General features: G+C 34.1%; 1 protein-coding gene and 1 long non-coding RNA gene across 2 annotated transcripts; both read left to right on the top strand.

Moving 5' to 3' along the window:
* Window positions 1-9768: 9768 nt before the first annotated feature.
* LOC117221523 (uncharacterized) lies at window positions 9769-24119 on the top strand. The gene is made up of 2 exons (XM_033472557.2): window positions 9769-10081; window positions 18692-24119. Exon 2 carries the CDS (start codon window positions 18797-18799, stop codon window positions 21281-21283), a length of 2487 nt encoding a protein of 828 aa, XP_033328448.2. The 5' UTR covers window positions 9769-10081; window positions 18692-18796; the 3' UTR covers window positions 21284-24119.
* LOC143259356 (uncharacterized) lies at window positions 11561-15350 on the top strand. The gene is made up of 2 exons (XR_013033160.1): window positions 11561-13061; window positions 14325-15350. It is a non-coding gene; the product is annotated as an uncharacterized LOC143259356 (long non-coding RNA).
* Window positions 24120-25520: the final 1401 nt, after the last annotated feature.

The following is a 25520-nucleotide window of genomic DNA, read 5'->3' as shown; positions in this document are numbered from 1 at the left end:
CGGTAATTATTTTTCAGCAACATCTGCTGTACACGTGGGGTTGTCAAAAAAGTCAATAAAATCAGTTTCGACTTGCAACGGCCAGGGAAAGTTTATTACTTCGTCCTTGGTCTCTGCAAGCGAATCCTCTAACTGTTATTACCGTCGCCGGCCGTGTACCGCTATAAAATTGAAAGTTTCTCTAGGCGGGCGCGTAGTTGCAGCACAATGGCTGCTACACACTGATCACTTATCAATAATATTTATGGATGAACTTTCTTGGGTTAATATGTATGGCTCTGAAAAGAGCCGATTTTTTTTATGCGACGCCGATTTTTTTATGATGTCTAAACACATTTTGAAAAAACGTAATATTGTTATAAATATATTAAAATATATTATTATAAATATAATATATAAATAGTAATAAAATTGAATTGAACAAATTTTATTCTGGTGTACGAACACTTTTGTGTAGCTGGTAATAATCAGAACTCGCGGACTTCTCTGGACCGGATGTATTGGCTATTGTTTCGCGTTATCAACTCGCGAATACTAATAGCAGACCATCTTGATTCTAAGGAAGGTTTCGATTAGGATTAGGATCAAATTAGCATAAAATGCTATGCATTATCGATCCGGTTCCTAGCCGATGAAAAGAGAAGTAAAATTTGAAATATTGTTGTATGTATATCTTATTATAAAAGAAATTATGTCGATATAAGGAAACTTTATATTATTTATAAACTGAAAATATTTAAAACCATACTTATATTCTATAGATCGCTTGGACTAATATTTTTTAATAGTAAAAATTGTAATTAAAAAATACGTGAATTAAAAATTTCGAAGTTTTTAACAGTTTAATATGTATAATTAATTAAAAATGGATTTTCGAACAAGTCAAGGAATAACCACATAATTATCTAATAATCGTATGTGAAATAAAAAATTTTGTAACTTAGAGTGCGTTTTTACATTACTTAGGATCCGAACTGATCCCAAGTCTGATCCGGAATAACATTGAATAACCTTCATTTATAGGTTATTGTATTCGCCTTGAAAGGCTTTATCAGAGTATGAATAAAAAAATTAGTTTGTATAGTTTATTTGTATAGTTTATTGTATAGTTTACTCTTATTCTTAGTCTTAGTCTTATCTCAGTCTTTATGTTTTCTTTCTTTTTACTTTTTACTTATTTTGGCGCTATCGTATCACAATATTTTCTACAGTGTCGGTAATTCAGACCCGTAGACAAGAAATCATTGCATGCAGTGTCTGTACGTGACAGGCAACGCTGCGCCACGGTATCATTCCAAAAATGTCTACTTACTGTTGGTAGTATAGGAACTATCAACAACTGTTAAATGATCTCTATTTTTCGATTATAAATAAATATTTTTATACATTCAAGACTAACTTGTTAGTTCTCATATTACTAAACTTCATCGAATTTTTCATACATGTATTTTGTTCTTAGAAGTCTAGTTTAAACGTTTTTTTGTTAGATGGCGATAGCTTGTCTGATAATGCACGTTAAAAAAGTACAAAGAGAGTTTACAAAGTGGAATTATATATATATATATAATTCCATTTTGTATGTTGTATATATATATAAACGTTCTTTATAATTTTTGACAAAAAAATTTATATATATATATATATAAAGAACGTTTTGTCTTAGACATTCATAATTAAAGCCACTCTGCACACATTAATTATCATTAGCATATTTTCTAAGAACGAAACAGGGAAATGGAAAATGAGACGAAACAAAGAATTTCGGTGTGTACGTTGTCAAAAGATCAAAGAGGATAACAAAAAGCACAGAAATTCCGTATATCAGCATAGTCTTAAATAAATTGTGCACAATCTGAAAATTAAACATTTTAATTATAAAAATATATATGACTTCCATAAGAAATAAGAAATGAGTGGAATAAAATGGGGTGTCTCCATTTAGACGAATGAAACCCAATAAAAGGTTCGAGAATACAAAAAATCCAATACTTTTTGTATTTCAAATGAAAATGTAATACTGTCGGGAAATGTGCTTGGTTCATTAAGATGCTCTTCCCAGGATAAGTTTTTGTTCTGAAAGTGTTCCTTTTTTTTTTCTCTGACTCGTTGTTGTTTACTCTTGACTGTAGACATAAAAAGTTTTCGCTTTCCTTTTTTCTAGTTTCTTGTATTTCATCTTCTCCTGTGTCGTGGTAGCCTCCAATTCGAGTTTCTATTTCTACGATGTAGTTAGTACTGACTTTCTTCTTCTTCTTCTTCTTCTTCTTTGTCCTGCGCATTTCTTCTTGTCAACACGTGTGGCAATTTACTGAAAATGGCATAACCTAGATGATTCGAACAAATCTTAATTTTGTTAAACTGATGTCCGCAGTGGTATACAGTAGTGAACATTTCAAGACGATGATTTTTAATTTCAGTTTCACGCGCATGTTGCACAACTGTTATTTATTTTGTCTGTCTCGTTTTGAGATCTACAGACGTATGTTCTACTTTCTTAATTTCAAACATAGGGCTGCGAAATTTAAGCAAGACGCAATTGTTTTTTGGTTCTCGGTCACCTTGACTTGTAGAAGTCGGATTTTATAATTTACAGCGATCTGTCAAGCGTGAAACACTTCACGAATTTGTTTGTTACTTTAGTATACGATTATCAAAATCCGTGTGCAGCGTGCCTTTTGTTTGATTTAAGTTGATCTACTGAGCACAAAAGTGTTGGTAAATCACGGAATTAAATACGAATCGACTATTGTTTTATCAAAACTTTCCAAACATCCTAACATTAAAGATCGCTTATCTTCATAAGAATAATGTGGATTTAATAATAAAAAAAATGTTTTATCTAACATTCCCTTATAGTTGAGAAAATATTTTTAATCTTTACTGTACACACCGTACAACAATTTCACGCCAAGAAATTCAAACGGTTGTTGGGTTTAAACTATTTATTATTTTGAATTTCAGAAATTGCTGAATGTTCTGTAGACATTCGAAAATAAAGGACAACTGTGTTTTTCTTGAAATTATATCTTACACGTAGTAAAAAAAGCGGAAAGAGGAGTCGAAAAATAATTCGTTTTATAACCAAAATTTCGTTGGGCTGCCGTACATCGTGCATCCCACTGCTCAGTGAAGGTTATATGATTCAATTGTTCAACCGTGTTTAATTAATATGTTTTCTAAACTCAGGCAGTTAAAAATTATAAACGGTATAACTCCATTTGGATCATAAAGTTGCACTAACTACAATGCTACGATCAATGTCAAATACTATACCAAAAGTTTAATTTTTGTTTAAAGTAAATGAACTCATCATTGAAGCGGAGGTACGATTTTCTAGTTAACTATGTAATTTTTATTTTTCCAAGTATCATTTCCCATTCATTTACTACACACACACACAGTGGTAATGTTTTTAAGGAAATTATCAACTTTTTCTAGAAAAAAAAACACTCGGATCTCTAAACGTGATGATTTAGTTTATAATTTAATACTTATAAGTAAAGCTATAATACGTTTATCGAAGTACAGTAAATTTTCCCGAATTGGCCCTCAGCTTGGAAACAAAAACAAAAATAAATAACTTGGGAAGAAGAGATATGATTATTCGAGCCTCGTTTTTATAGTCGCCGATTGTTAACAACTATAAAAATGAGCTGCGAGGCTTGAATAATCATATCCCTTCTTCTCAAGTTGTTTATTTTTGTTTTCAGACTGAGAAACAATTTGGGAGAATTTATTGTGTTTTCGATTATTAAATCAAGGAAATTGTTGCAGTTCTTACATTTTACAAATATGCAGCCGGAAGTTAACCCCTTGCCCTATAATATCGTGTTAGGCTCGTTATGAAGATTTGGAACATAATCCACTAAACGTGGATGTCATTTACGTCTTTTAAATCGAATTCAAATTGTATTCTTCTATTAGAAATATTCAAACATCAAAGAATAAATAACAACTAAGAAGAAACACTTTGAAATTAAAAGCATATTCATGGAATTATTTTTACAAGTAAAATCGCATTAAATATGAACCACTGAACTCTACCAAATTGTATCAATTTACCTTTTCTTTTAGGTTAAATTTTATTTTTGCTTATAACTTATTTCACATTTCTCATTTGTTTAATTAGCAGTTGTCTCAACGACGTTCAATAATTTGTATTTTACGTTGCGTCCAACGAAACCATTTTATAAATACAATATCGTTTACTGCAATATTACTTATTTTTCTTTTACAAAATCTTATGTTACACTTTTTAAAAATGCTATAACTATTGTAAAATGCTATGCATAATATTTGGAGATTCATAAGATTAAATAGTATTTAGGGGTGACCATTTTAACAAACATACAATTTAAACGTTCATTCACTGGACTGGTCACCTTAATGTATACATTTTCTATTATAAGATAAATGTAATATTAAATTTACAACTCAATAGTCTAGAGAAATAAATAAATATTTATTGCCTTCTTCACGTGCCTAATCATCACAATCTATGGAAGTTATAACATCAAAATGAAAAATATGAGGATTGTCAAAAGTCAACGTTATCCCCACAGAGCAAAGACCATAATTTGCGAACTTTGTGCAAGACGTGAAAAAAAGTTTTCAAACAAAAGTTGTTTCTCTTAATGACAGCTGTAGTTGGATAAAAAATTTATCAATTGTCTTCGCAATTAGAGAAATTTGTAACATAAAGACAAAAAATATGCAAATTGGTAATTAAATAAATAATGTTTATCGCATTAGCTGAGATCTGACCGCAAATAAAAGAAGATGAATGTTGAGTGAATAACGAGTGAAGATTCCACTCTTTCTATTTGCTCCTACTATAGATATATTAAAGAATTTCTTAAATATAAACAAATTTGCATTGGAAGAAATTCTTTTGTATCACCTTCCGCCAAATACGTTTTTATTTTCGAAGTACATAATAAGTATTTAGAGAAAATTCTTCCCAATTGTCCTCTTGGAATAAAATATAACATGATATAATATTGGAACTTTATTTGAGATTTCTTTGTTTCTTCAATATTCCTCGGATATCTCACAGGCAATGTTACTCCAAAAATGTTTGAGTTGCTACTGATAGATTTGTTTGGAATTATCGCGTGTAAACATGACCAATTTGTAGAGATTGTTTACATTTCTCGACTAGCGAGAGAGTTATTGCTAGCTGTCCACTTATTTTTGTCTCACGACAAATAGCTGATTATTTCGTTAAATGTGGACTGTATTTTTTATTAAATAATCTCCATACTATAAGGATACAGAATAAATAAAAGTTTGGTTCGTAATAATAACAATATAAATTCGTTTAAATTTCGTTAATATCAATTCTCTTGGTTCGTTGCTAAATATACACGGGGTTCAGAAAATCATGGTATAACAGGCGAAGGGATGATTCTATATGCAAAAATAAGTCAGAAGATATGAATAACATTTTTTCATTTAAGACGTCGTTTTCGAGAAAACTAAGTTGAAAGATGTGTCAAAATCGCGTGGCTTCTAGTATGACGAAGAGTAGAATTGGTATGTCATGACCAAACGCGCCACTCGATTCCTATTCAATAGTGTTATTTTGTCAACCTAATTTTTCCTGAAAATGGAACCTTAAATGAAAAAATGTTATTCTCTCTTTTCGACTTATATTTTCATGTAGAATCAATTCCTGGCCGGTTGTGTCACGTTTTCCCGTTTTTCACCCTCTATATACCTTATTATTTGTTATACAAGTTATCTTTAATATATTCTGACACCTTTAGCCTACTACAGTGATGCGCATAGTAATAGACTCAAAGTATCTTTTACATTTTTAGTAATATTTAAACAAAAATTTAACGAAATATCATATTCGTATATTTCTATATTAGAATGAATAGAAAATATAAATATATAAATATATGTTGTTAAGTTTTCGTTTAAATATCGGTAACAATATGAAAGCTACTTTGAGTCTATAATTATGTACACCACTGTATATATTAAAAAATGTGTCTGCAATGGCATTTAACTGTGCACAATCGGAGTGTTACCATATGATGACGGTAGGTTTCAATATTACTTTTAAAAATGTCGACGACAAAAGAAGTCGTCAAGCCTAACGAAATATTTCGTTATATCCGGTTAACGAGTTAAGGCGTATAAATGATAAATTTTCGGAACTCTTGCAAATTTTGTACATGTATATGAGATTCTGCTCTGCGAATGTCGTAATATACTGGATTGCTTTCCAACACCCTTAACCCTCTATGGATCGAATATTTTTCTAAAATATAAAAAAATGTATCCAACGGAAAATCAACAATTATAAACCTATATATGCAGATTAAAAAGAATTACCAGTTTAAACAATTTTATTATTAATTCATACATTCACTTTGTAACTTTGAAGTAACAACCGATAATAATATCTATGCATTGTCGGATAAATCGGACTCAGAATTTAATAAAGAATCTTCGGATCTATTTTTATTTTTGTGTGATTTTTTATCCATATTTTTGTTATATCATATATAAATCTGAAAATAGGAGAAAGCACAAGCATTATCCTAAATATACTGAAATCCACCATAATAGCCGACTGTAACCTGGAAGTCACAAAACTGTATCATATGCAAATGCAACAAAATGATTATTGAAATGCAAATAAATACAGACCCAGAGCTATTATGTACGCTTTCCTTTTGGTTTAGTGAACACCGACAGAAGCACAAGATGGTTCCGTTGGTTTCTATCTGCAGACAACTTGCAAGGCATTTACTTTGATATTTCAGGTTGATGGTGCTGCCAACCGTCATCAATATTCTTATTGGTTAATCCCAGACACAATATATAATTAAGACGTAAATGTCATCTTGTAAAAAAACTGGAATTATTTGGTAATTTTGGTCACATTAGCGTGTGACCTGGATGTTACATGGGCCCATAGAGGGTTAACGCAATTACATACATTGTTATTGCAAGAGTTTTTTGATTTTACATTCGGAGCGTAACGCGATAAATATTAGGGGGACCGGAAAGTTATGTCGTTTGTGTTTACATTAAATTCAAACAGATAAATTTTTAACTAGTTTTTATTTTCAATCAATGATGTAATCACCCTCATTATCAACAACCTTTTTCCATTTAGTATGCAAATTTTTAGTACGCAAAACTTAGTATGCAAAAAAAAAGGAATACTGACATGCGCAGAAACGACATTACTTTCCGGCCCCCCTAATAGAATCCGGCCTAACATTTTATCGACACAAATTCCACGAAACAAAACTTTTGATTCCAAAAATTATCCCAATCAACAGAGCAGTTTTATTATACTCTTTGAGAGGGAGCCACCGAGTGTGAAGGGTCAACTGTCTCATAATTCTTTCGAGAAATGGCGTGGCAATTCCCCCAGTGGCACCTCGATGTCGCCGATCGAGCGCGCCGAATAAATCACCGAAAGAAAAAGAAAATAGTTCATCTTTTGTTTGCCGAAGAAAATCCGATTTCCGCAGTGGGTGTGCGCGCGAGCTAGCGAAATCGAGCGTACACAATACTTAGGATGGCGGCATCGCGCGTACGCAGGACCGCTAGTTAAATGTATGAAAATAAATTGGAACCGAGTGGCCTCGGGCGTCCGATCGGGTATTGTCTCTGGCGTCTCGATGACTATATAGTTACCGCTATAGAGTTATCCCGAATCGAACGCCTGGAGGGAGACCGGGCTTGTAATAGCCAGGCTGCTGCTCGGGGAACCGTAATGTCATAATAGAATAGCGATGTTAGTAATACCATCGCGATGCACCGGCGTAGGCAACCGGCCGATTGACTGGTCCGTGTACTGTAGCCGGGAGAGGCCCAATTTGCATCGCATTGTGTACTCGTTACGCCTTCGTCCGCGCCGCTACGCATCCATACGTGCGCCACTGCGCCGAGCAGAGTCGAGCCGAGCCGAGCCGAGTCGAGTCGAGTCGAGTCGAATCGAGTCGAGTCGCGAGGACTCCGACAGTCCTAGTCGGCGTCGGTAACAGGCGTCGGCGTCGGCGTCGGCGCGCATCGGCCATCCCGACGGCAAAACCGCCGCCGTTCCAGCAATCAGCGCCCTGGGAGAACTGTGGAAACCGCGGAAACCCCTAACTCGATTATCGTTCCTGGCGTCGTTATCGTTATTAGTCGCTCCATCGCCCGAATAACGCGACGGAAGACCAAGCTCGGCTCTCGATGTTGTTCCCACACCCTCGCAATTGTTGCACGTTTCATGCGCGTTCACTGGGTTCTTTCTTCCGGGACAAATACTTTTCTGATATTGTCTCTGTCGCACGGCGCATGGTGGCCTGGGGTTCAAATGTTCATTAAATTTTTCATGTTACATACGTTTGTTGATAACCTTTCGAAGATTCGAAGTACAAAATATTAGCTGTTTTAGATAATTGAGCGATGTCACTGCGAAGACAAAATTTGGAAAAGCAAAGTGAGATCACTCTAAGAACTCATTACAGAGCATGAAATTAATAGGTTTGGATTAATGTTTCGTGTATATTAATAGGCGTATTGTCATTGAAATATTTATCGTTCATGTTAAAGTTGTATTTAAAAGCACTTGACACATGTATTTAAATAATATCGAAGACAAAAATTGCCTCGAAAATGTGTTTCGGACGTCGTAACGACGTCCAGTTAGGGACGTCTCTAAGACGTCTTATCTCAGACGTCAAAACGACGTCCACTTTAGGTCGAAAGACGTTCAGACCTAAAATGGACATAAACTGGACGTCTTTAAGACCAAAAATAAAAAATTGTTAGATAATTTTCAACCTACTAAAATGATTAAAAGAAAAGGAATCTGTTAAACGTCTGTTTGTTGCAACTGAGATGGACAATTTTTATTTTGCATAGAGGCCCGCAGTCTAATCATAACAAAGTATATTTACCATTGTATATTTTCCCTCAATCTTTTTGTGCGTGAAAGTATCTAATTATTATTTTATAAATGAGATATTATATTATATATTATACTATACAATATGTAAAATGTATAATTTATTATATAATATTATATATAATTATGTTATATATATTATATAGTAATAATATAAAATATAATTATATATAATATTATATATAATATAATTTATTATATATTATATATAATATATTGTCATATATTCTATGATAAAATTACTTTATTTCTTTGTATGTGGTAACTATATTATATGTAATTCAAACAAACCTTCGACCACGCCACATCGCTTACAAGTTATAAGATTGTAGGCTCCTAACTACAATAGACTATGTCTAATTGTTGAACAATGCTCTATTTGGAACTGCATTATATTATATATTATATTATATAAAATATAATTATATATAATAGTATATATAATTATGTTATATATTATATAGTAATAATATAAAATATAATTATATATAATACTATATATAATTATATTATATATATTATATATAATATATTGTCATATATTCTATGATAAAATTACTTAATTTCTTTATGTGTGGTAACTATATGTAACTCAAACAAACCTTCGACGACGCCACATCGCTTACAAGCTACAAGATTATAGGCTCCTAACTACAATAGACTATCTATAATTGTTGAACAATGCTCTATTTAGGACTGCAGCCATTCCATCAGATCAGTGAGTGGTTGCAGCATTTTTTAGTGGTTGGCCACTTGTCAATGATGCACCGTCACCGGTTTGTATTTCCCGCGCTTTCTCGGCGTGTTTTGGTATGCGCGTAACACCGCTTCCCCGCTTGTGATTGTCGGAATAACGTCGCAGTCAAACGTAGCGTGTTGATTTAGACACCCTTCTGTTCGTCAACGTTCCGCGCGCAGTAACTGTTCTTGTACAGTGTTCTCGGTGGAATGTCTTCTGCTCGTTTGTTTTATTATAGTTTTCAACGTCAATCCTTAGTTTATCGTTCGTAAATCCATCACGAAAACATATCCTCAACTGTTAAAAACACGTGACTCCAACGACGCACGTGCATCTTGCGGCCTGTCGCAAGATTCTACGCAGCTTTCGTAGAATTCAATTAATACAATTGAATTTGTACGAATCACCCCAGTACCACCGTAAGTTTATTTTATCTATTTTCTTTAAGGGGCATTCCTATTCAGAGTCGATAATTTTGTGAATATTAATATATATAAATTTTATTATATATATAATATTATTTAGTTATTATATATTATATATTATTATTTAGTTATATATTAGTTTTATATTACTATTTAGTTATATATTATTATTTAGTTATATATATAAATTTTTTTTTTTTTTTATAAAATGCAGTCATGTTTTTGTAGGCGAAACGTTTTATAATTTTGCATACATGTTTGACTATATCTCAAGATAATACAGTTCAACTCTCGTGTAGAAATTGGATCTACGTGGCCGAAAATGAAGCTGCAAATTCTTATTCTTTTGATATGAAACAATTTTTAGAACTAAGACTTTTCATAGTAAGTGTTAGTATTTTTATAGTAAATATTAACAATGTTTGTAGAAAGAACAATTAATTTATATATAGTTTATTTTTGAGTTACAAGATTTTACTTGTAACTTGTAAAAAACGTAAACGGTCGTTCAGCCTTCGTTTGTCGTTTGTTTTGGTTTCTTCTTATTTTGAGTAAGGACGAAGGGTGCCTCAACGCTCGAATTTTCGATTAATCGAAATTTGAAGCGAATCGTGGACTCGGTTTTCGATCCGATCTGAATACTCGACAAAACCGAACACTCGAAAGGAACCGAATTGTTTGGACGAATTCGAATAATCGAATGAAACGGTAATTCTCAGATTAATGTTAAATTAACCCATTGTCCTATAATTCAAGTTTCAATAACGTGTACCACAAACAACAACAAGGTCGGTCACGCGCCGAGTCTTGTTACGGTTAGAAAATACAACGATTTCCGTTAATATTCGGACACTTTTTATAAAACGCAGTAACTTCTTTAGAACTGGACTAATAAATGACTTGAATTTTTTTTAGATGATAGATTATTTAACTCTTTTTAAATTTTGCTATTGCTTTGAATGATAAAAGAAAACAAAAAACTCCTGTTTCTTAATTTTTTTGTCTGATTCCATAACGTAAATTTAAAAAATGTGTTTCGTAGATTTCGGTAAATTATATGCATGTTAAAAATTTCACTGAAATCGGTTGACCGATCGGTATGAGGTGTAAACAATTAAAGATAGCAAAAATCGGTTTCGTCCTGATTTTTGCAGCTTTTACAATCTTTTAACGCTTGTAACTTGACTTTGCGTTAACCGATTTCGATACAATTTTCAGCATGCATATAAGTTACCGAGATCTGCAAAGCGTATTTTTTAAATTTTTATTATAGGCTCGGATAAAAGAAATTAAAAGATGAGAGTCTTATTTTGTTTTGTCATTCCAAGTAATAGCAAAATTGTAACAAAGCAATCCAGTTATTATCTAGCATACACTAGTCTCTCTGTCATCTAAAAAAATTCAAATCGTTTATTCTAATTTTAAAAAAGTTATTGCATTTTAGAAGTGTCCGAATATGAATTTGATAAAAAATTTCGAACGAATCATGTGTGTGTGAACAGGAAAGGTTTATTATAAGATTTATTAGTTTCATAATTTTATAAGTTATTATAAGTTCTAATTCTCCAATTTATAATAATTTACAGTAAATTAATAGTCTTCAACCATATGGTATCTTTCAAAGCATTTTGGTACATGCAATGGCACGTTACATCTTTTGCACTCCCTCGTTGTTTCGCTACGTTTTTTATGTCTCGTACGAACTTTACAGATTTTTATGGCTTTGATTTCGATGATGTTGTGTTCCAAAAGTTTAAAAAGGTTCCAGTTATATTTTAATCGAAGGCATATTGGCTATAAAAGTCGGTACCCTTAGATCGCGGCAGGGATTAGCACGCGTCATGCTGGTTCCTGCGCCACTTCCTTTAGCTACTGATAAAACAATTAAATGACGAAAAACAAAATACCTCAAAACATGTATTCCCTATTCTAATACGAGCCTAACTAGTTACGTTTATATCTGGCCCGATTGTCGCACCATGGCTCTAATTTCTGGTCCGATTTGTCGACCACGTCTCTCAGACGTGATAATCATTTCTGGTCCGATTCTTTTACCACGTCTCTCAGACGTAATAATCATTTCTGGTCCGATTTTTTTACCACGTCTCTCAGACGTGGTAATCATTTCTGGCCCGACTATCTAACCATGTCTCTCAGTTGTAAGGCAAAGGGTCAATGTACTGTAAATCTTCAAATTACATACAAGTCTACTGTTATAATGCACGATAGGTGTATTGTCTATACGGAAATAAGCCAACGTAGACTGCAGACTTCAGATTTCGAGCATTAGGAGCTGTTCGAAGTGTTCAATTGTTTCGATTATTCGGATCCGTCCGAACACCTCTGTTTCATTCGAGTATTCGATTTAATCGATTGTTCGAATCGAATTAAATTCGGATTCATTTGTTCGAGGTTTCGCACGTCCTTAACAAGAACATTGTATAATACCACGAAGTTGTTTGTATTATGTATAGTGGAGAAAATAATATTAAAATTATATTGTGAAAGTCCAATATATTATTTAAATAATATATTGTGACAATAAAGTAACGAAATTTATATTTGTTAGACTTATTTTCTGCAAATATACATACGTGACATTGAGTGAATTTGCGACTGTACCTTTGAAAGTTAACTGTCAAGACAAAAAAGTTAAAGTTAAACAGTCAAGACAAAGGAATATGTATGTTGTATACATATGTCGAGTAACGTCTGGATAGGTGTCCTTCGATGTGTTAGCATTTTGTTATAGAACATAGGAAGTTTTCTGTGAATATCTCGGAAATTATTAATATCCGGAAGTTAATATTTTATATTTACGATACTGTCGTCAATTGTTAGTTGTGCAGCCTACAGAAAAATCGAATAATCCTAAAATATCTAAAACACAGACGACGCGAAAAGAAAAAAGTGAAATATAATATATAATAATATATAATAATCTACCCGGAATAATCAGACTTTTAAACCGAAAGTACGTATAAATTTACTGCAGAAAATGTAGAATATCATCAGAATTATAGACTACGTAACTAACAATTTCTCCATAATTATTTTCTTTGTGTAGTTTACCTTTAAATATTTGTTAAATATTTTAAAAATATTTCTTAAACGATTTCACAAAAATATCATTGGCTGTTCTATACATATATAGTTTTACATAAAAAGAAATTAAGAATTAATGAAACAAACAAAAGAATGGGGGAGTGCTGGCTGCGAGTTCACAATCGAACCTTCAACTTGCATAGTTAATATGTATTGCTAATTGTACCGCGCCGATGCAGTGCTAAGCTGACTTATAACTTGATTTCATTTTTTAATTGTTTCTGTGAAATGTGTGCCGTTTAGCGGTGCTCAATATATTTACAGAATAAATAAAATGTCACAATTATAAAATTAGATCAGTTTCTCGCGGAAGGAACGTCAAAGTCGGTATTTATTTCTTTTAACTACGGCGCACCAAATTGAAAAATCTGAAAGAATTCCTGAACGATAATTATAGCAATGTATAATATATCGATAGTGGAAAAATATGCAGTTTGTCACTTCAGAACTTTCATGTGGAAGCTGTATTTTTTTGATTGTCTTAAGTTTTTTGAATCTTTACAAACATTTTCAATTAAATAATCTGAAACGTATCGCAGAGTAGGTATTTGGGTGTTTGACATGTCTCAGATTTTTTCTCAGAATTTCTAAACATCATTATCTAGGAAAGGTAAGACAAAAACTGATTTTTTAATTTTACCTCATAACTAACCGCCCGATCGAGATATAGGGTTGAAATTTTACACAGTATACAGGGTGTCCCAAAAATGTCTCGCAATCCGGAAATGGCGGGTTCCTCGGATCATTTGAAGCAACTTCTTCCTTTACAAAAATTTTCTCCGAGGCACCGTCAACGAGTTATTAATGAAAAACAGTGACCAATAAGAATCGAGTACGATTTACACGAGGCGGCCCAGCCAACCAGCGCACGAAGCCCAGTTCCGCTCATTGGCTCGGTCGCCTCGCGCCAGCTGAGCTTGCCTCTCATTGGTCACTGTTTTTTGTTGATAACTCGTTAACGGTGCATCGGAGACAATTTTTGTAAAGGAAAAAGTTGCTTCAAATGACCCGAGGAACCCTCCACTTTCGGATTGCGAGACATTTTTGGGACACCCTGTATTTTTTCTTAATGTCCTATCGAATGGCGCATCGACCATATATTTCAGCATGAGGGTACTTTTCAATCCCTTAGAATAACGTCACAACGGAGCTGTTTTTTGGTCGGTCGGACGTCGGTTAAACACGCACAATGGCTAACGAAGAATGTGTGCGTGCAAATTCGGCCGACGCGACGTCGTCGGTGAACGCGATCGCAGAACGCGATATCAGATGAATGGTTTTGGCTCCTCGCAGCTTCGGCCGGATTTATTGGCCCAACGGAGGCATTAGTTGCTAATTCGTTAATTGGTTTAACATTTGGACACTCAATATACGGATTTTATAATTATATTTTTGCGTGCAAATGTTGTTAAAAAAACAAATACAATTTACTCAATATTCATAAGTATACATACATTCCATACATTCCTGTTAATATTCGAATGCTTTTCAAAACGCAATGATTTTTTTTAGAACTGGACTAAACGACTTGAATTTTTTTTTAGATGTTAGAGGGACCAGTCTACTAGGTCGTAACAAGAACGTTTTTTCAAATTTTACTATTGCTTCGATTGAAAAAAAAATAAAAGTCACGTTATCTAACTCTTTCATTCGAGCTGATGACGAAACTTTAAAAAATGCATTTTGTAGATCACGGTAAGTTATATGTGTATTAAAAATTTCATCGAGATCGGTGATGACCTCGGTATGGGCTGTAAACAATTGAAGATCACAAAAATTCATTGCAAAATTTTGTCCCGATTGAAATTACGACCACTTTGGGATAAATGTTTAATTTTTGAAAGTAATCCGTTATAGAGTTGAAGATAAGTAATAATAAAGTAATTAAAAATAATCAAAACAGCGTTACTTACTTCCTTATTTACGCACGTTACCACCAAACAGAAAATTGCAAGCAAGAATAAAAATAAGTCAATTAGTACTCGAAGAGGTATCTGAAATGCCAGTCCGACAGGCTCGGGCCGAAACACCCATTTAGGCTAAGGAATTCATTTAATATTATATTAAGTATAAATGTAATATTCTATGTAATTTTAAGTCTATTTATAAATTTCTTATATCGCCAACTGGTATAACAAATAAATAATTATAATTATACTGTATCTCATATAATAATATACGTACATATGTATAACCAGGGGTTGGAAACAGTTATGATATCGGTTTCGGTTCTTGAAAGAGTTATAAGTTTATATAAGTAAAGTTTTATTTCTTTTAACTACGGCGCACCAAATTGAAAAATCTGAAAGAATTCCTGAACGATAATTATAGCAATGTATAATATATCGATAGTGGAAAAATATGCAGTTTGTCACTTCAGAACTTTCATGTGGAAGCTGTATTTTTTTGATTGTCTTAAGTTTTTTGAATCTTTACAAACATTTTCAATTAAATAATCTGAAATGTATCGCAGAGTAGGTATTTGGGTGTGTGACATGTCTCAGATTTTTTCTCAGAATTTCTAAACATCATTAATTAGGAAAAGTAAGACAAAAACTGATTTTTTTATTTTACCTCATAACTAACCGCCCGATCGAGATATAGGGTTGAAGTTTTACACAGTATACAGGGTGTCCTAAAAATGTCTCGCAATCCGGAAATGGCGGGTTCCTCGGATTATTTGAAGCAACTTTTACTACTAAATTTCTTATATCGCCAACTGGTTTAACAAATAAATAATTATACTGTATCTCATATCATAATATACGTACATATGTATAACCAGAGGTTGGAAACAGTTATGATATCGGTTTCGGTTCTTGGAACAGTTATAAGTTTATATAAGTAATCATACCGGTTTCGGTTCTTCAGAACCGATCCGGAATTTCGGGTATGGATTTCGGCTCTAATTATATTAGTTATTATATATATTTATATATATAATATAATATAATATAATATAATATTATATAATAATTTATATAATAAATATATAATATTATATATTTTTATATATATTTGTTATAAGCTACATATTCTATATTTAAGTTTGAAATAGACGCGGTTTGATCACATTTTTTAAATACTTTGCCTCATTGAAAAGCAGCGACAACGGTCAAATATACTGTTTTGTCTATCACGAGGCTCGGAATTAACCAGCACGCAACATGAGGATCTCGAAGGCTACGCCTCCTAGCTACCGTCCCGCGTCTCGTTATCCGGTGATCGCCTAAATGCTGCACACATACACGCATATATAAAGCTACAGGCACAAATGTCTGAGTTGCTCCGAGCCGAAAGTGGCGACCACGGTTAATTCCGAGCCCTGGTCTACCAAATAGTTTCGTTCGTTAGAATCGGCATTGGTTCGTTGCGGAACCATTTTGTTCTTTTCATTAGAGAGAATAGCACATAAAATGTGAACGAACGTTTCCATAAATCTCTTAAGGAATTCTGCTCAGTCAGAAATCTAAAAAAAAATCGATTTTTGGGTTTTGGTTGTTCCTGAAAGTGTAAATATGTATGAATGTTTCGAAAATATTCTATGGAAAATTTTATTGTAATTTATTGATGGACATATTATAGTCATTTAATTATTCAAGTGTTACTTGTTTAAGTGTTGGTTTTAAAAATTCCTGAAGTTTAAGGTATAGGCGAATAATAATGACCGTGTTGGCGAAAGAGAGCTGACTACTACAAATGCCCACTACAAATTTCGTGGGGTTAGAAAACGAACCACTACGAACTGGTCCAAGGCGCCCAAGGGACCCAAGACCTGAAAATGGCCCCTAGACGGGGTTTTCCTCGGTGGAAAGGCCCGGTAGGGTAGTTCACGGACGGACGAGACAAGGCAACCGCCGTACACAAGAAATAACGCACCAAGGTAAAATATTTCGCCTGCAACAACAAATAAACGTTTTGGAGGATAGTACTTCAGCAGAAGATGACTAATATGTATTAAAGTAGTTAAATATAAACATTTAAATGACAATATAAGCTGAAACTCTCTCTTTAAACGCGTTTTTCTTGAAAATACATTTTCAATATCGGTGGTCAGGATATCTCGAAAAGTACTATATCGATTTGGGAAAATTTTCGCAGCCTGTTTGCATACAAAAAACTTGTACTTGAACAAAGGATTTTTACCGCCTAAAAACCTAGTTATTTTTCATCAAAACCTGAACACCTGCCGTTTCGTCAAATATCAAAATTTCGAAAATTATTCATTCAAGGCCAAGTTCAGACTATCAACTAAAGAAATATTTTTCGAACATGATTTCAGATTACCATGGACCGAGTAAAGCTGACCACCGCAAAGTATGTTTCTCCGGGAAGCCCTCAGGAGAACTGTCGTAGCTTACGCATGTCTGCACATTTTTAAATGAAAGAAATACAATTAGTAATAAAAGGTCTTATTTTTCAAATAAAGGAACACTGGCTGAAGAAGGTCTTAAAAATTTTGAGAAAACAATTTCCCGAAAACACCATTTTTCTTATTAATAGCGTTATATTTTACTGTACCATGAAATAATGAATTTCTTATATTAGAAGTTACTACACGTATAATACACACACATTTCTAAATAATTTAAAACTTATGTATAAACGTTTAGGGACTGTAAAAGTAAAATGTATATTGCATCATATCTCCATTGTCCATTTTTGTGTACAATCTGAGTGTCAATTAGGGAGAATTTACTGTATTGTGAAAACGTAAAGCCTTAAATTTGAAATATAACCGAAATAATATCGGTCATATCAGAACCGATATAATATTGGTTTTCAAGAAACACGAACCGAAATTGATGTAAGTTAGAACCAATATACCTCATGACGATTATGAAACATTTTCGTTTATGCATAACAGTTTTAATCAGAACCGATTGTATAACGGTTTGAGATGGTTATTTTCGGAACCTTTTAAATCTCTGTGTATAACTAACAATAATTTAAATGACGTACTTGGATTGCTTCTCAACAACATCATAAATCGACTCTATAGTATGTAGTAAAAGAATTTCTTTGTCATTCTTCATATATCCGTGGGTCAGGAGAATTTCAATAAGAACACGGATGTATTATCATTATACTTTACATTTTATTGAATTTTGGAACGATCAGAAAGATATATACATGCAATGAGAATTAAAACTAAATCAGTAACATTTAAGACCGAATAACTTCTCTTAAAACTACACTAAATGAGTTGATTTTTCTCTTAATATTAGGACTAATTCACGGTATAATAACTGAAATAACGGTACGATAACTAATTACGTCTCACATATTGGGACGGTTCATATTTCTTTTAACTAACAACGTTATCCTTTTTAGGAATATTTACAATGAGTTATATTTTAAGAATATGCAGTAGGAAAATTGATGTTTTGACTCCTCTGAATGGGAATGCTCCCTTAGTTTGACTCTGGTCACTCTAACCATGAGTTTATTTACACGTTATATACGCATTCTAATGTTTTCCACGTGTATATTTTACAGAGCAACTCAACGTTATCATCACGGTTCTCAAGCATTTGGTTCATCGAGTCGGATAGTGAACCGTGCTAAATTCAACGTACATCTGATTCAACAAGCGCAGTCACGATGAAGGATAACATTAACAAGCAGATTAAGAATAACGTTGAAGAGGGGACAAAGGATAGCACTGAAAAGCAGACCAAAGATGACTTTGAAAAGCAAACCAAAGATAACTCTAAAGAGCAGACCAAGGATAACTTTAAAGAACAGACCAAGGATAGCTTTATAGATCTGACCAAGAATAACTCTAAAGAGCAGACCAAGGATAACTATAAAGAACAGGTCAAGGCTAGCTTTATAGATATGACCAAGAATAACTCTAAAGAGCAGACCAAGGATAACTTTAAAGAACAGATCAAGGCTAGCTTTATAGATCTGACCAAGAATAACTCTAAAGAGCAGACCAAGGATAATTTTAAAGAACAGGCCAAGGATAACTTTAAAGAACAGACCAAGGATAACTTTAAAGAGCAGACCAAGGATAACTCTAAAGAGCCGAATGAGGATAACTCTAAAGAGCCGAATAAGGATGACTTCGAAAAGCAGACCAAGGATAACTCTAAAGAGCTGACCAAGGATAACTTTAAAGACTGCTCTTTGGTCTGCATCAAGGATAACTTTAAAGAGCAGACCAAGGATAATTCTAAAGAGCTGACCAAGGGTAACTTTAAAGACTGCTCTTTGGTCTGTACTAAGGATAACTTTAAAGAGCAAACCAAGGATAACTTTAAAGACTGCTCTTTGGTCTGCACTAACGATAACTTTAAAGAGCAAACCAAGGATAACTTTAAAGACTGCTCTTTGGTCTGCACTAACGATAACTTTAAAGAGCAAACCAAGGATAACTTTAAAGACTGCTTTTTGGTCTGCACCAAGGATAACTTTCTAGAGCAGACCAAGGATTGCTTTCTAGAGCTGACCAAGAATAACTCTAAAGAGCAGACCAAGGATATCTTTGAAAAGCAGATCAAGTATAGCTTTGGAAGGCGGACCAATGATAACTTTAAAGAGCAGACCAAGGATAATTCTAAAGAGCCAACTAAGAATGACATTGAAAAGCAGACCAAGGATAACTCTAAAGATCAGACCAAGAATAACTCTAAAGATCAGACCAAGAATAACTCTAAAGAGCAGACCAAGAATAACTCTAAAGAGCAGGTCAAGGATTGCTTTATAGATCTGACCAAGAATAACTCTAAAGAGCAGAACAAGGATGGCTTTGAAAATCAGATCAAGTATAACTTTGGAGGGCCGATCAACCATGAATTATTACAAGATCAGATCCAGCGGAAATTACCTAACATATTTCAGGCCGGTTGTTCCTCAAATCAATCAAGAGAAATCCTTCCGCCTGGCCTCGCACTCAAGGCAGCAACACAGATGTCACGACTCGATTCATTGAAGGACATCGAAAGAACGTTAGCAGACATGACGCATGACATCACTTATGCAAAAGTGTCGTTAGAACTTGAATTGATGGAAAAAATTCATAAAGACTTTCAAAAAGAACATGCTTCTCTTGAGTCGGCATGGCCAGCAAACTGTATTCATCATGAATACTTCGCCTGTGATGTCTTCCAACAGGAGGTTCAGATGATGATGAGGATCAAGCGGGAGGCCAGAAAATTGGAACTCATGATTATCGGAGGACCTGCGTCTCAGAATTCTGGAATCAACGCCGGCGGAAATCTGCCGGAACTTCCACTCCCCACGTTCAAAGGCGACTTTATGGATTGGCCTTCATTTATTAAAATTTTCACCTCACGCGTTTTAAAGCGAGGTCATCTGGACAATATTGAGAAACTATGCTATCTAAGGCAGTGTCTCCAGGGGCCACCAGCCCGACTCATTGCAGGCTTGCCTCTCGAAGATGAATCTCTAGAGCTCTCATTGAGTATACTCAGCCAATGGTATTTCAACAAGCGTATTCTTGTCGATGCGGAGTACGATAGGATTTTCAAAATCACAGCTCCAGCAGTGGCGGACTCAGCCACCCTGATGGAACTCACTACAAAAGTGTTGTCGTCCTCCGTGACCTTGAAGGTGACTGGAGTAACTGACTTTTGGGATAGCTTCTTGGTATACCATGTGTCACGATGCTTGGACCCTGAGACATGGAATAGTTGGATGACGTCAATGGAGACTTTCAAGGATTACCCACGTTACGAGCAGTTGGAAAGTTTTATCAAATCACGGGCACGAATAATGCAGACGTTAGAATCGTATGCAAAGGATCCCAATGTCCCAAAGCAGCAAGAATTCGAGGAACAAACCATACTGCTTGCTCCATTGCCTGAACTCGCACCGCCACCACCCTTCTCAGTATCTCCAGTCCATAATGCCTGTGATTTTTGCGACGCCAAACATTGTATAATAAAGTGCCCGAAATTTTCGAAATTGACCGTAGCAGATCGATGGATTTTTATCGGGGACCGTTATCTATGCTCCAATTGCTTGAAACACCACAAGGTGGAAGACTGCAGATCTAAAGGCACTTGCAACGTGTGTGACAAAAAACACCACACCCTGCTTCACGACGAGCATGTACTCTAGAAATGCTTCACGTCATCTTATTGGGGGTTTGGTTGGGGGGCGTCGTCGTCACACCGCACAATCTTCTTGGGGGTCTCGTTCAATCGCCACGCCATTCACATTCTGGGATCCGCTAATTTAATAGTACAAAACACACGAATTAGAGACAATTACTTGCAAAAGTAACACAATGCGTTCAAGTTGAAAATCAAGGCTACTCATCTGTGAGATGAACCCACAGGTTACACTTACGTGGATGAAGACTCTTGCATCTCCAAAATGATTATCACCTCCTGAATTGTGATAATTCCGATGCGATCCAACCTCTGCGATTCATCTACAATAGGATGATCACCTTCAGGATTTATCATGGGGGGTGGTGCTATCATGTCTCCTCGATTACTCGATACTCGTGGACACGTCAGCCAACCGAACCTGAAAACATAACTGCATTAGTGTCTTGTTCAAGCGTGTCTCTCTTCCAACGAAATCTTGGCTATACAGAAATCGATGATCACTGGGATTTCATGCAAAGGTATTCTTCCCTCAACGAAGTGTTTCGTCTAATAATAATTCGTTTTAGAATTATTGGACGATTCAAGAAAACACTGTACTCATCGCTAACACCGCTCATACAAATTGCTGACTTGGAAAGAGCTACATGCAAAGGTATTCTTCCTTTAACGAACTCTTTCGTCTAATAATAATTCGTTTTAGAATTATTTGACGATTCTAGAGAACACTGTACTATCACTAACAACGCTCATACAAATTGCTGACTTGGAAAGAGCTACATGCAAAGGTGTTCTTCCTTCAACGAACTGTTTCGTCTAATAATAATTCGTTTTAGAATTATTTGACGATTCTAGAGCACACTGTACTCATCACTAACAACGCTCATACAAATTGCTGACTTGGAAAGAGCTACATGCAAAGGTATTCTTCCTTCAACGAACTGTTTCGTCTAATAATAATTCGTTTTAGAATTATTTGACGATTCTAGAGAACACTGTACTCATCACTAACAACGCTCATACAAATTGCTGATTTGGAAAGAGCTACATGCAAAGGTATTCTTCCTTCAACGAACTGTTTCGTCTAATAATAATTCGTTTTAGAATTATTTGACGATTCTAGAGAACACTGTACTCATCACTAACAACGCTCATACAAATTGCTGATTTGGAAAGAGCTACATGCAAAGGTATTCTTCCTTCAACGAACTGTTTCGTCTAATAATAATTCGTTTTAGAATTATTTGACGATTCAAGAGAACGCTGTACTCATCACTAACAACGCTCATACAAATTGCTGATTTGGAAAGAGCTACATGCAAAGGTGTTGTTCCTTCAACGAACTGTTTCGTCTAATAATAATTCGTTTTAGAATTATTTGACGATTCAAGAGAACACTGTACTCATCACTAACAACGCTCATACAAATTGCTGACTTGGAAAGAGCTACATGCAAAGGTGTTCTTCCTTTAACGAACTGTTTCGTCTAATAATAATTCGTTTTAGAATTATTTGACGATTCAAGAGAACACTGTAGTCATCACTAACAACGCTCATACAAATTGCTGACTTGGAAAGAGCTACATGCAAAGGCGTTCTTCCTTCAACGAACTGTTTCGTCTAATAATAATTCGTTTTAGAATTATTTGACGATTCAAGAGAACACTGTACTCATCACTAACAACGCTCATACAAATTGCTGACTTGGAAAGAGCTATATGCAAAGGTGTTCTTCCTTCAACGAACTGTTTCGTCTAATAATAATTCGTTTTAGAATTATTTGACGATTCAAGAGAACACTGTACTCATCACTAACAACGCTCATACAAATTGCTGACTTGGAAAGAGCTACATGCAAAGGTGTTGTTCCTTCAACGAACTGTTTCATCTAATAATAATTCGTTTTAGAATTATTTGACGATTCAAGAGAACACTGTACTCATCACTAACAACGTTTATACAAATTGCTGATTTTGAAGGAGCTAGGATATTTTGCATCGGAGATATTTTCGATCAACGCCACTTCATAGCGTTCTCCTTTCATGAGCTCAAACTATCAGCGCTAACATAACATTGCCAAGGTGTCATACGTAGCAAGCCTTGCTACGTAGGTGAACATATCCTGTCATATCGTCACGACACTGAAGACCGCCCGAACAATTTGTTTTACGATCATTGAACGACTCAAGTGAACACCATACTTATCATCAATCACGCTTACACCAAACTGCTGATTTGAACGGGACTAGGATATTTTGCATCAAGGCCGCTCAATCAACGCCGCTTCATGAGCTCAAACTATTAGAGGCTAACATTGCTAAGATGTCATACGTAGCAAGCATTGCTACGTAGGTAAACATCGGGCCATATATCGCTACGACGCTGAAGATCGCCTAAATCCCGCGCGCATTAATTTAACCCTTTGCATTGCGATTTCTTTCACAACTGCGTTGACTAGCAATTCTTAATAATCTTTCCGACAGAACGAGACAATTTTTACTTCTTGTATGTTCTCATTTACTTTTATTCCTAGACATTGACATTGAAAATATCAAATTTTGTTTCGTCTTAGAAGTAAATAATATTCACAACTAGCAGATTATGTATGATATAGTATAATCACGAGTTCGATTTGTTATTGTGGCGTAAGAGATTAATCAAGAACTAGTTTGCTCAGCAATGCATATTCTAATACTTTCTACAGAACGAATCAACATCGACGTCGGTTTGTAAATTAATAGTTTTTATATTTATAAACGACTATTTAGTCTGATTTGCCTAATGTTGTATACGAAATGTAGATATCATTATCATTTGCACCAATAAATTCACGTTTCCATTTCCTTTATCATTTACTTGATCGGATCATTAATCCGGTACTTTCCTCTTTTACCATATTCCGTAACATCGTTTCTCTCTGTTTACGCAATCCGGCCTCTTTGCCCGCAGACCAGTACCCTATGCCTGGCAAAGCTTAATCTGATTATACGCTTTGTCAAAGCTTTAGCGCCCGGGAGAGTTGATACCTTCGCAATAGCACGGGCGACGAATTAGACGCGACGATCAATTGTTCGGTTTGCCTCCAATTGAGAATACGATTGCCTAAGCATCCCGAATTGTTTATTCGTCTATACATTTAACATTATCAATTTATTATAATCATTAATTGTACAATTTTTTTAAATGCGATGATTCTCGTCTATGCTCAAACTTTCTTCACACGTTAGCATATATCATTTTTAATTTTATCAATTTACTATAATCAATTTAATATAATCATTGGTTATACAATTTTTTAAATATAATGATTTTCGAATATTCTAGCTCGACTTGCTTAGAAGATTAATTACGGATAGTAAATCATACAGAAGGAGACACGTATAAAGCAGTGCAATGCGCTCGTATATGCGTAAACGTGTATTCACAGTTTTTAAACAGCAATGTACTTCAGAGTTTTTTCAACTACTTGTATCCCGAACGATTTGGATTCTTACAAACTAAAATTGAATTGTTCTGTTGTGTTTTATAATCTCACAAATGGCCAAACATGAAAATATATTATTATTTCTTCAAAGCCGAGTTATTTATTCATTAATTATATAAGGAAAGTAAAAAGTTTATTACTCATTTTAGGCCGAATGGCCATACTTTAGATAATCAACGAATATAAATACATTATCCATACAGACTTTTAAATTTTGAAGAAAATAGTTGTCATTGTCAATAATCTTTATTAGCAAACGATGTATGAAAAATGTATTATATGTTTCAAGAGATGGATATGAAGGCAATATATAAATTTAAGGAGTGTTTCTTGTAACTGCAACTTTTTATGAATTATTTTTATGAATTAATAATCCATGAAGTATTTTCACAATTCTTGAAAGAGACGGGCATTTAAAATTCAATATAAATTTGATGAATATCTTAAAATGTTTGTCCTAATTGCAATTCTCATGAATTATTTTTACCATTCTTCAAAGTGATGAACATTTCAATGAATATATATTAGTTAAATTACTATTTATTAATGAATACTAAATTTTAGTTTTCATGAATTTTTTATGATCTTTCAAAGCAGTGGACATTTAGAATTTACAAAACATTTTATTCAAGAAATAAATCTTTTAATTAATATTTAGCTCATGATTAAAATTAGAAATATTATATCCTTTCAATTGTAGAATAAAAATTATAAGTGATATAACTTATTTTATAATAGCTTTTTTACTTATTTATATAAA

The sequence above is a fragment of the Megalopta genalis genome, chromosome 4 (assembly GCF_051020955.1).
Source record: "Megalopta genalis isolate 19385.01 chromosome 4, iyMegGena1_principal, whole genome shotgun sequence".
Taxonomy (NCBI): domain Eukaryota; kingdom Metazoa; phylum Arthropoda; class Insecta; order Hymenoptera; family Halictidae; genus Megalopta; species Megalopta genalis.
The sequence above is the reverse complement of the archived record's forward strand: the minus strand, read 5'-3'. Positions and strand labels throughout refer to the sequence as shown.